Source organism: Epinephelus fuscoguttatus, linkage group LG10, assembly GCF_011397635.1.
Source record: "Epinephelus fuscoguttatus linkage group LG10, E.fuscoguttatus.final_Chr_v1".
NCBI classification, from domain to species: Eukaryota; Metazoa; Chordata; class Actinopteri; order Perciformes; family Serranidae; genus Epinephelus; species Epinephelus fuscoguttatus.
The window spans coordinates 1,648,746-1,659,804 of NC_064761.1; the positions used below are offsets into that span (position 1 = coordinate 1,648,746).

At 41.1% G+C, this 11,059-nt stretch overlaps 1 protein-coding gene and 1 pseudogene across 1 annotated transcript; both read right to left on the reverse strand.

The window, feature by feature from the left end:
- Positions 1–251: 251 nt before the first annotated feature.
- LOC125895856 (uncharacterized) lies at positions 252–6,147 on the reverse strand (annotated as a pseudogene).
- Positions 6,148–6,166: 19 nt separating this feature from the next.
- On the reverse strand, positions 6,167–10,720 carry LOC125895890 (uncharacterized). The gene is made up of 13 exons (XM_049588074.1): positions 10,588–10,720; positions 9,590–9,679; positions 9,307–9,410; positions 8,940–9,218; positions 8,771–8,864; positions 8,507–8,574; positions 8,159–8,381; positions 8,009–8,071; positions 7,770–7,901; positions 7,569–7,631; positions 7,343–7,405; positions 7,170–7,229; positions 6,167–7,039 (listed from the first exon to the last, which is right to left on the reverse strand). Exons 9-13 carry the CDS (start codon positions 7,830–7,832, stop codon positions 6,167–6,169), a joined length of 1,122 nt encoding a protein of 373 aa, XP_049444031.1. The 5' UTR covers positions 7,833–7,901; positions 8,009–8,071; positions 8,159–8,381; positions 8,507–8,574; positions 8,771–8,864; positions 8,940–9,218; positions 9,307–9,410; positions 9,590–9,679; positions 10,588–10,720.
- Between the last annotated feature and the right edge of the window lie 339 nt (positions 10,721–11,059).

The following is an 11,059-nucleotide window of genomic DNA, read 5'->3' on the forward strand; positions in this document are numbered from 1 at the left end:
CTCAGAGACTCTTTATCTGATGACATAGTTTCTCTAGATGGCATTGCTCTGGCCCCTGCCACTACCGTAGAAACCTCGGAGTAACATTTGATCAAGATTTGTCTTTTAATTCTCATTTAAAGCAAACCTCACGGACTGCATTTTTTCATCTGCGTAATATTGCGAAAATTAGGCCTATCCTGACCCGAAAAGATACAGAAAAATTGGTCCACGCTTTTGTTACCTCAAGGCTGGATTATTGTAACTCTCTATTATCAGGTAACTCTAGTAAGTCCTTAAAAACTCTCCAGCTAATTCAGAATGCAGCAGCACGTGTACTAACAGGAACTAAGAAACGCGATCATATCTCTCCTGTTTTAGCTTCTCTGCACTGGCTCCCTGTAAAAATACAGAATTGAATTTAAAATCCTACTGTTAACTTATAAAGCTCTAAATGGTCAAGCTCCATCATATCTTAGAGAGCTCATAGTGCCATATTATCCCACCAGAACACTGCGCTCTGAGAACGCAGGGTTACTCGTGGTCCCTAAAGTCTCCAAAAGTAGATCAGGAGCCAGAGCCTTTAGCTATCAGGCTCCTCTCCTGTGGAATCATCTTCCTGTTACGGTCCGGGAGGCAGACACCATCTCCACATTTAAGACTAGACTTAAGACTTTCCTCTTTGATAAAGCTTATAGTTAGGGCTGGCTCAGGCTTGTCCTGTACCAGCCCTTAGTTAGGCTGACTTAGGCCTAGTCTGCCGGAGGACCCCTCTATAATACACCGGGCCCCTTCTCTCCTTCTCTCTCTCTCGTATCCTATTACTGCATCTAGCTAACTCGGCCATTCTGGATGTCACTAACTCGGCTTCTTCTCCGGAGCCTTTGTGCTCCACTGTCTCTCAGATTAACTCATATCACAGCGGTGCCTGGACAGCGTGACGTGTGTGGTTGTGCTGCTGCCGTGGTCCCGCCAGATGCCTCCTGCTGCTGCCATCATTAGTCATTAGTCATACTTCTTCTGTTATTATACACATATGATTATTGTCACACATGTATACTGCCAGGTATTAATACATACTTTCAACATATTGTACCGCAGTAACCAGAACTATAACTATAATATTATTACTTCCATTAATGTTGTTGTAAGATACTGTCATTACCTGCATCTCTCTCTCTCTCTCTCTCTCTCTCTCTCTCTCTCTCTCTGTCTCATTGTGTCATATGGATTACTGTTAATTTATCATGTTGATCTGTTCTGTACGACATCTATTGCACGTCTGTCCGTTCTGGAAGAGGGATCCCTCCTCAGTTGCTCTTCCTGAGGTTTCTACCGTTTTTTTTCCGCCGTTAAAGGGTTTTTTTTGGGGAGTTTTTCCTTATCCACTGTGAGGGTCTTAAGGACAGAGGGATGTCGTATGCTGTAAAGCCCTGTGAGGCAAATTGTGATTTGTGATATTGGGCTTTATAAATAAAATTGATTGATTGATTGATTGACTTATCATTTAACTTAATTGCGTTTTTACATTTCTCATTTTTAGTTAGAACACGATATTCTGACACAAATGCAGTCAAACACATGTCCGTGAAAACATCATCATCAGGTCTATTGCTGTAGCGATCAACTATGCTAGTCATCCACATGTCTTCACCATTAAGATCACGAGATAATGCCGAGGATGCCTTCTGTCTTAACACACTTAAAGGCAAACTCATCTTAAAAGTACTGTCCCCTGTTGGAATGAACATGACCTTCCTGGAACATTCTTTGAGATGCATATTAGTGAGTCTGTAAACAGCCTCCTGAGCAGACACATCCCTATGATGTAAATAAACAGTGCCCAGCTTTTTGAGAGCCTCTCTAGCAATAACATTACCTTCTTTAGAGGCCTCTTTGTGCGCATTGCCCAACAACAATCCCATTTCCCGCTCAGCCTTGGAAATGTACGAAATAATATAAACAACACGGGCATATGCATCAACTACATACTGGATGTCTATATTGGCGTTCCAGCACTTTAGTAAAGGCTTACTGTAGTGGTTAATCCACTCTTCATTAACCTGTCTTTTCATAATGACCTGAGTTTTACATCCACATATTTTGTACGCTGCTTCAAAAACATCCTGAGAGATCCCTAAATGATCGAAAAGGTGCTCAACACTATCAAAGCTGCTGTTTTCATCTGTCAAAGCCATTTTAATGTCTGACAGAACCTTCTTGGCCAATTCTTTTCTATGTTTCTTCTCAGCTATGTTTCTTCTCCTGTTGGATCAACAGGACAAGTGCATGGTTGAACAACCTCTTCAGGTTCAGGTCGGCTAATAAATGTTCGAGTTGATACAGGCCTAGGAAAATTGAAGCGACAAACTGTGTTTTTTTTTTGGTTTTTTTTACACGTCTTTGAATGCCGTTTCGAATGTTGTTGAACACTAGTAACAATGTCTAACAACTCCTCATCTGATGATGGTAGTTCACAAGAGATATACTTGTCAATAAAGTCAACAACCTCCTCATCTAGATTCTTATCTATTAGTGGAGCATTCTCTATCCAAAAGAGACAATGGACATGAGGAGAACGTCATTGCTGAAACTCAACCCTGTAAAAGTAATCTTTAATTTTACCAATGGGTTGAGCTGGAGACATGAGCACATCCCTAGGGAAACAGTGCCACCTATAGTCAAACATGCGAGCAGCAGTGACAGGATTTTGGCGCAACAAATCACATCTATTAGCCCATTGCAAGTCCTCTACAGTGGCTGATCTACCTTCCTGCTTCAGAATACTAGACAGCAGATTGCCCCAACGCATATCAGCTGAGCTAAAAGAGCAAAACCAAGTGGGAATGCCAAGCTGACGCACACACGCCAGAAGGTCACGTTGTGCGGCCTTCCAGTACGGTGGAGTCCCTTGAATAGGCGTCAGGAAGCGATAGCCATTATCAAATTCAAACATCTGCTTCAAAGATTCTGCATTGTTAAGAATATCTGAAACTTTGTAGGACCTTTGTCCTCCTTTATGTTTACGTAAAGCGATGGATACATTTGACACAACCTGTTCAACCTCAGACATGTACTGAGCAAAAAATATATATTCCACATTTTTAGCAAACCTGCCATCTGCATGCAAAATTCTATTATTAAAGTAGCCCGACAAAGTCAAGCGATATGGCCGATGCTCGTGATAACTGTTTCTGGCTTGTGGAAAAAGCACAGGGAAACACTTTGCTTCATTTGTTCTATCACTAAGCAGCTTGACAGGATTGTTACCTTCTGCTGGAACTACATTCAAAATGTCATCAAAATATTGGTCAAGGACTTCTTGGCCAATATCAGCAGGCATCAGACATGTGTCCTGAAACATACCATGTTGCTGTCTATCATCATCTATCTACAACAGCATCAGCATCAGCACTGTCTACAGTATCTGTTGCCTCAAGAACTTCAGCTTCGTGTTCCTGACAAAACTCATTTAACCAGGCTTCATTAAACACAGTGTCCTTATAGTAAGTATTGGTTTGCTTTAAACACTGCAAGGCTTGTTTAATGCGCAAATGCATAATGCGTATCAACAAATTGATACTCATAGTGACCTTTATAGGTTAACTTGCGCTTTAACTTAACTGGCAACAAAGACCCTTCTATATTGGAATGGGACAACAAGTTACTGGTCTGTTCAATGTTAGCAGGAACACATGTCACTGGACCATGTACTTCATTTTGCCCCCTTTTGGGCAAAGCTAACATCTTCATGAAAGGAATGTATATAGCAATCAAATGTTGTTCTAAAGTATTCAAAAACAGCAGCTCAGGAGGGATGGCCTGAACTGTTAAATTGTTTGCCGAACTCTCAGATGGCATTTGACCTCTTTTAATTTTATAATGACAGTTTTAGCATATCCACAGCTTCCCTCGAGCTGTGTCTAACAACTGACGGCACATCACAAAAATCATTACAGTGATGTAAGTAGTTCTCAGATATGCAATTAGCTGCTATTGAGGCTACTGTCCCTGTTTTATTATAAGCATCCGTTTTACAATGTAGAACCTGCTGTCTAAACAAAAGCCTATGACAAACACAACAAACAAATTCTGGCCCATCTGCCACTTTATCTAAAAACTGCTTCATTACAAAGTCAAACTGCTGTGTGTTCACTCTCTTACGCTGCCTTTTCAGTGTAACATCTGCTACAACACGCTTCTTACGATCAGGATTTTGATGATATTTCCTGATGCTTGCAGCCTTTACATTGTGTCTATGAATTTTATTAAGACGATATTTAGTTTTACTCATTTCTTTAGCTCTACTCTTATGTAAAATATTATCCCTATATTTACCAATACTGAACCCCTTTACCTGTTCCTTATGTACAGTACTTACTTTATATTGTCTAAAACTTAAGGCCTTTACGCGTGCGATTGTTAACTTTGTATTTACGAACACTAAACGCCTTTACGCGTTCTTGATGTGCGATATTATCTTTGTATTTATTTACACTAAGGGCCTTCACTCGCATCTTATGTGCAACATTATCTTTGTAGTTTTTTATACTAAGGGCCTTTACTCGTATCTTATGTGCAACATTATCTTTGTATTTTCTCACGCTCAAAAGGTTTTTATGGTCTCTATGTAATGCATTTTGTTGATATTTTTGTTTACTAAATGTCTTTAAATTTTCACGACGCGACATATTTTGTTGGTAGTCTATTTTACATTTTAAGTTATGTTTCTTTTTCAAGTATTTTGACTTATCACGTTTAACAGGATTCAATTTATGCACTTCAGAAACAGTACTCTCACACTTACTACAGCATCTTAAGTTATAGCCTCCAGAAACAGGTGTGTTAACTTTACAGTAACCATAACAGCTCTGTGCTTCAGGCTGCCGAACACAGACAACTGTCTCATAATGGTTAGCATTAACATTATGTAAATACACACCTTCATTTGACATCTTGCTATTCTGACACTTATATTCAAGCCAGCAATCATTATAATGCGTGAAAACACTAACACCTAAAAAATCAGCTGTGGCTTGAATCTCTAACTCGGTGGCCCAAGTACCAGCAAAGCACATCCTTGACATCTTGATGTATTCTGATATGGAGGGATACTCGCTTCTCGTAATACTCTCATATGCCACAGGATTGCTTTGTAACTGCTTCACTGCTGCAAGTCTTATCTTCTTATGGTACTTCTGTGTACCACTAATGGCCTGGCTAGCTGCATTAAAGAAACAGTTGCCATCACCCACAATGTTCTCAAGGAATTCCTAAGGGACCAACAGCAGATGATGTGGCATCTACTCTCGTTGACTCTATGTTGAACTTCTTACACAGAGCGAGAGCAACATCTTTAGAAAGGGGATGAAATTTTAAGTTTGTACGTGCTACATCCCCAACAATTATAACCCCTGAATATACTTCATTATGATTAGTCTTTGCCTTCTTAGATGTTTTATTTTTGATATTGAGTTTACGTTTCTTACCTATCTCAGCGACTGCACAAACCACTTGTGCGACAGAAGTGTCTTCAGTAGGAGCAGTAATGTTTCCCTCTCTACACTCAACAGCTGCACTAGCACCCAAGGACAAAGTACTTTTTTCACTTGAGCATATTACACTAACACCACAGATCTCAAAAAGATTAGGAGTTTGCTGAAGAAAACTTGCAAACTTGCTGAAGTGTTCAAAGACATGCTGGAGAGAACTGAAATAGAGCACAACACTCTGCCCTGCACCATCGATCATTCCATCTGCACTGCGAGCATGTGAGTCAACCACAGCATACTTGCCATCTTTACAAATGATGGCACAAGTATTGCCACTCAGTGTAAACATGCAGGTGTTGTATTTTGTACACATCCTACTCAAACCATCAGAGAGAGTGGTGAGCCCTCCTGCAATTAACTCACTCTTAACACCGTCAACATCTCCTGTTAAGTGATCAACACCAAACTTCAAATCAAATGTTTGTCCATCAAGGACACACTGCTGAGGTAAATCTGGAACACAAAGATATTGAGACCCAGCAGTGATCAGGTTGCCATCCCTCAGGGATGTGTACAGCTTATCACCTGAGATAACAACCTTGTCAAGTGTGTCAGGCTGCCGTGAAAACACACTGTCTTTGTTGTGTTGTACTAGGGCAAATAAACTAATCGCCATACATTGAAGAGCGGGATATTTAAACTGAGTTTAAATACTGAGTTGGAGCCTTTGGAGCCATCAACACAGGAGCACTGCAGCCTTCTCCCTCAGCAACACACTGCTCCACGGAGATGCTACTGACACCAAACCACTCTGCACCTAACGACTCCTTCAGATTCAGGATGTGAATCATGAGGTCATTCAGGCATGTGTTAAACACAACAGCAGACCGACCAATATCGGACACCAACCCCAAAGTATTACGCTCTCCACAATCCACCACAACAAAAAAGTCACCATGCTGAATGATCAAGATCACTGCTCTGTGGAGGTACAACACACACATCCCATCCCTCAACACATGCTGCTGCAGGTCCTCCCACAACTCAGTCCCATCATCAAATGCAAGAAAGTCACGGTAAACTGCCTCCCCCACATCCACCTTCCACTTCTGACCAAACAGATGAAGCTGCTGATGTCTGAACCCATCATTTCCCCTGCCAACCCTATTTGCCATCTTATGGCCCTTGTCACAAACATCATCAATGTCAGTTGCACGCCACGTACAAACCAGAGCAATGCTATGCCTAGCTACTGCAACAACACTGCACGACACGTATGCATTGACATCAAAACGTGACAATGCTGTACGCAGACTGCTCCCTGACACTACTGGGTGCATCACTTTCTCCAAACACCTGCAAAGAAAAGGACAGATATGTTGCCTTTGAGTGGACCCTGGTGTGTCCCTTGTAGCTGCTTCAGTGTCGTGGACCACGGTCACATCTGGGCCAGCAGCCTGGACAGGCACAGGGACAGGAAACACAACCACAGGATGGGTAGCCACACCTGGAGGAAGAGTGGTCCCCGACACAGCACAGGTCGACACAAGGCTGGGTGTCGCCTCCTCCTGTAACAGAAAGACAAAGAAATAAAAACATTAACACTGGCATAGTTAGACATGATCATCCAATTATCATGCTACTACATTAACCACAACACCAGATGCTTGCATGGATCCTTAAAATAATTTTACTTGCCTTCTGGTCCAAAACCCAGACTTCAGGACGAGCAGTCAACACGGATGTTGAGGTCTCGACCTACAGAAAGAAAGAAAGAAAGCATATTGTTCTGTAAAGTCTCTACCTATTTAACACAGAAAAATTACTGTTTCACATTCCTCACTTGCAAGAACTAACAAATCTGCACATACCTTATTCCTTGCCACCTCCTTCCTGACACTGGCAGACACCCTAGCTCTTGGTGTTGTTGCCGGCTGCAAATACAAAACAAATAACCATCATAAATAACCTCATAAACACACTACAACCCATAACTTCATCATCCTTTCACAATAAGTGAACACATACAATATTTCTATTGCTGTTCAACTGCTCAACCTGCAACGCAGTGTCAGTGTGGATTAAAATATTACATACCTGCTTCCTGGCATGTTTGTGCTTTGGGGACACAGGTTTGGTGCCAGGTTCCTCAAACACTGTCTAGTGTAAGACAACACAATAAAATTGTCAAATACTTGATCAAGAACCACTTATAGACAAACAATGTAAGATTATGTCAAGTTTGAACAAGGGAAAGCAAACATTTCATGTATCAGATGTAACTTTCAGCTTAATTACCATGTTGCCTGTGGAAATGTTGTCATGAGCCGATGGAGCGAATTCTTCCATGGCAACCAGCATGTCAGGCAGGAACCGGACAGGATTCAGTGGAATGAAACACTCGCGCAAGGCCACTGGAGCTCCATCCACCTGTATGACAGACATGTAAATTATATTTAACACTTGTGTTTCTTATATGAACCACACATGCTATCACTGTCATGTAATTATCATGGTTAAATGAAAAGATCACATACCACATGATGAACCACTTGTCTCTGTGATGAACCAGAGCCATGCTCATGTTCAGAGTAGTTCCTCTGTAATGACAAATAGCAAAAAAATTGGATCAATTCACAACTTCATTTAAATGTCATGAAACATATTTATAAAGTTCAGCCTCTTACCTTCCTGCCTGACTGTACAGACGTCCACTCAGGAGCGGGGGCCCGTGGAACTGCAACCTTCCCCACCACAATCAATCACCTGTGGAACCACCTTTGGCAGAAGCTTGGGAGACAACAGGCGTGCCACCTGTGGCTTAGGTGCTGGTATCACCAGGTGCTGTTTGGTGGCAGCCAACAGCGACTCCATGAGGATAGGCATCCCCATGTCGTCACTGAGGTGCACCTACAAACCCAAAACAATGACAAAAAAAATTGTAAATATATTTTGAAAAATGTGATTTTTACTGTCAAATATACTGTGATGAATAATTTTCTATTTATGATATTTAAACAATAGATTTTACTTACACCATCATGGCACCACAGCTTGCGGTTGTTCAGGGGGAAGCAGTCAGCATGGTGAAAATATTTCACACCTTAAAAAAAAAAAAAACGAAAACAGAACAAGAAAAGACAGAAGTTAGTTTTTGGAAAACACATTTTAAAAGGCAATGTCAACCTTGTTATCACAAAACCGTAATGGGTATAATATTCGAAATTATATTTAAAATATGTAATTCTTATAAGCCATCATAAGTGTTTAGAACCATGTGGCATTATTTTCAAACATACCGAGACGTGTTGACACGCGGTGAAATTCCTGCCGGAAAAACTCCTGGATGTCCTCCGGGACTGTCAAGCATCGGACAAGGTCCGCAACGAAAACCTAAACAAAATAATAATGGTTAATTATTGACCTGTACACATCAGCTTCATTAAAAAGAATACATGAATAACCCACCTGTGCAGTCGGCCACACACTGCAGACAGTGACCAGGTAATGGCCAAAAGCTATGCCTCCTTGCTCAGGTGTCTTGCTGGCCGTCAGGTTGTTGCTAGAGGCCATGACACAGACAGCATCAGGGGTCAGAGGAAGAACAGCATGTTCAACCTCAGTCCTGAGCTGGTCAGTGCATGCCCCTGGAGTGGACATGACACCAAAGGTGTAGCAATCCTCTGGCATCAGCACAATCCCATCTGCAACAGAGCGCAGATGCGATGCCCTTACAAGAAGAACAAGCTGGAACAAAAGACAGGATTTCTTTTAGTCTGAAAATACACAACTAAAACTTCTAATCATCAGTGAAATCTGTATGAATTGTACATACCTTCTTGCCTGGGACCTCAACTGGAATGACCAATTTATGCTGTCACCTAGTGTGCGCAGAAATTGGCCATTTGTGCACTTTGTGGTGCCACCTTGTGCCACAACCTGTTGATGAACATAAAAAAAAATTTAACATAAGAAGACCAAATCCAAACTTCCAGCACCTCACCCAATATGTGAACTTTTCAAGACTATTAAAATAATCAAAGTTAGTAGTTTAACTCAGTCATACATCAAGGATATACATGAAAAGTTGATTTCAAGAAGGCATATGACATACATACACCAGTGTCACTGGAGGCCAACTGAGGTGCAAGCACTGCAGTCCATCACTGTGCCATCCTCCACTTAGCTGCCTCAGAGCGATGGTAGGACTTGCCACGGGGCATGTAAAAGTATAAAGACTCAGTTATTAAGCATATTAAAATCAAACTGATATTTCACAAATGATTTGACATTGACAGCAGCTGACCTCACACACACACACACACACACACACACACACACACAGCATACCCTTTTTTGATGCCAAACAGTTTCTCAACCACACTGCATTCAAATACTGTGTACTTGTATTATTAAATCAATTATGTCCACAAACACAAAGGTTTGATTGCATTGGAACATGCTTTGTTGAACACAGTAGGCTATATCACAGAGCATTGGACAAATGTAATTCATTTTCACACATTAAACATGAGAAGATTATTTCAATTGGACACTCATTTGCTACAGGACTCAACTTAAGTATAAATGAGTGTTATACGCCACTACTATGAAGTTATTGACGTGTTTTACAATTAATTACACCGTGAATCTGGTTGCATGTTTCGTTTCCTGCTAGATTGAGTGCGACTCAATCTAGCAGTTCGAGTTCACCCAAACTTTGCAAACATGATCAGGATTTGTAGAGGACATATGTATGTTGTTCACTATAAAATGTGGTTACTATAAGTAAATGCATCTCTGTGCAGAGAGGGAAATGTTACGTTCGACAATCCCCCCCCCCCCAACACATCACTCTCAAGACTCAACTTAAGTATAAATGTGTGTTATACGCCACTACTATAAAGTTATTAATGTGTTTTCTGGTTAATTACGCCGTGAATCATGAGCAACATTCACAAAATGACTACTCTACAAATAAAACTCTCCCAGAACGCATGTTCCGTAATGTCTGGTAGATCTGTCGGTGAAGATCCAATGAAAGCGGAAGTAAGCCTTTTAGGTGTGTACTGAAAAAGTGTTTCCCAGCAAAAAGCTGAAAAAGTGTTTTTCTCACCAAAGAGCTGCAGAGAGTCTTTGTCTCAGTCTCTGAGTCTCTGTAGCACACACAGCTCGTCAACTTGAAGATTTGAAACAAAGAAGCGAGAGACCTGACGCTGAGAGTTAATATGGGTTGATTTCAGTTGAACGCAACCAATCACAGCGCAGCAGGGAAAAAGGTGGAGGCTCCAAACGGAATGTCATTGGATAACATGATCCTTCACTAAGCCCTGCCCACCTTGGTTACTGTTGCTACGTTTTCAAGCATTAACTTCCAGCCATGCTCTTGTTTACAAATACTTCCGGGTCGAAAACCGGCAGAGTTTAGCTATATATAATATATATTTACACATATTTCACGTCACTATATCACTGTTTTGACTAATCTGATGTTTGTAAAGTCTATAAACACAATGATTGGACAAACATTACTATCTCTGTGTGCACGGCTTGTAATGAACATGGTTATCATAGATTAGCTGGGCTAA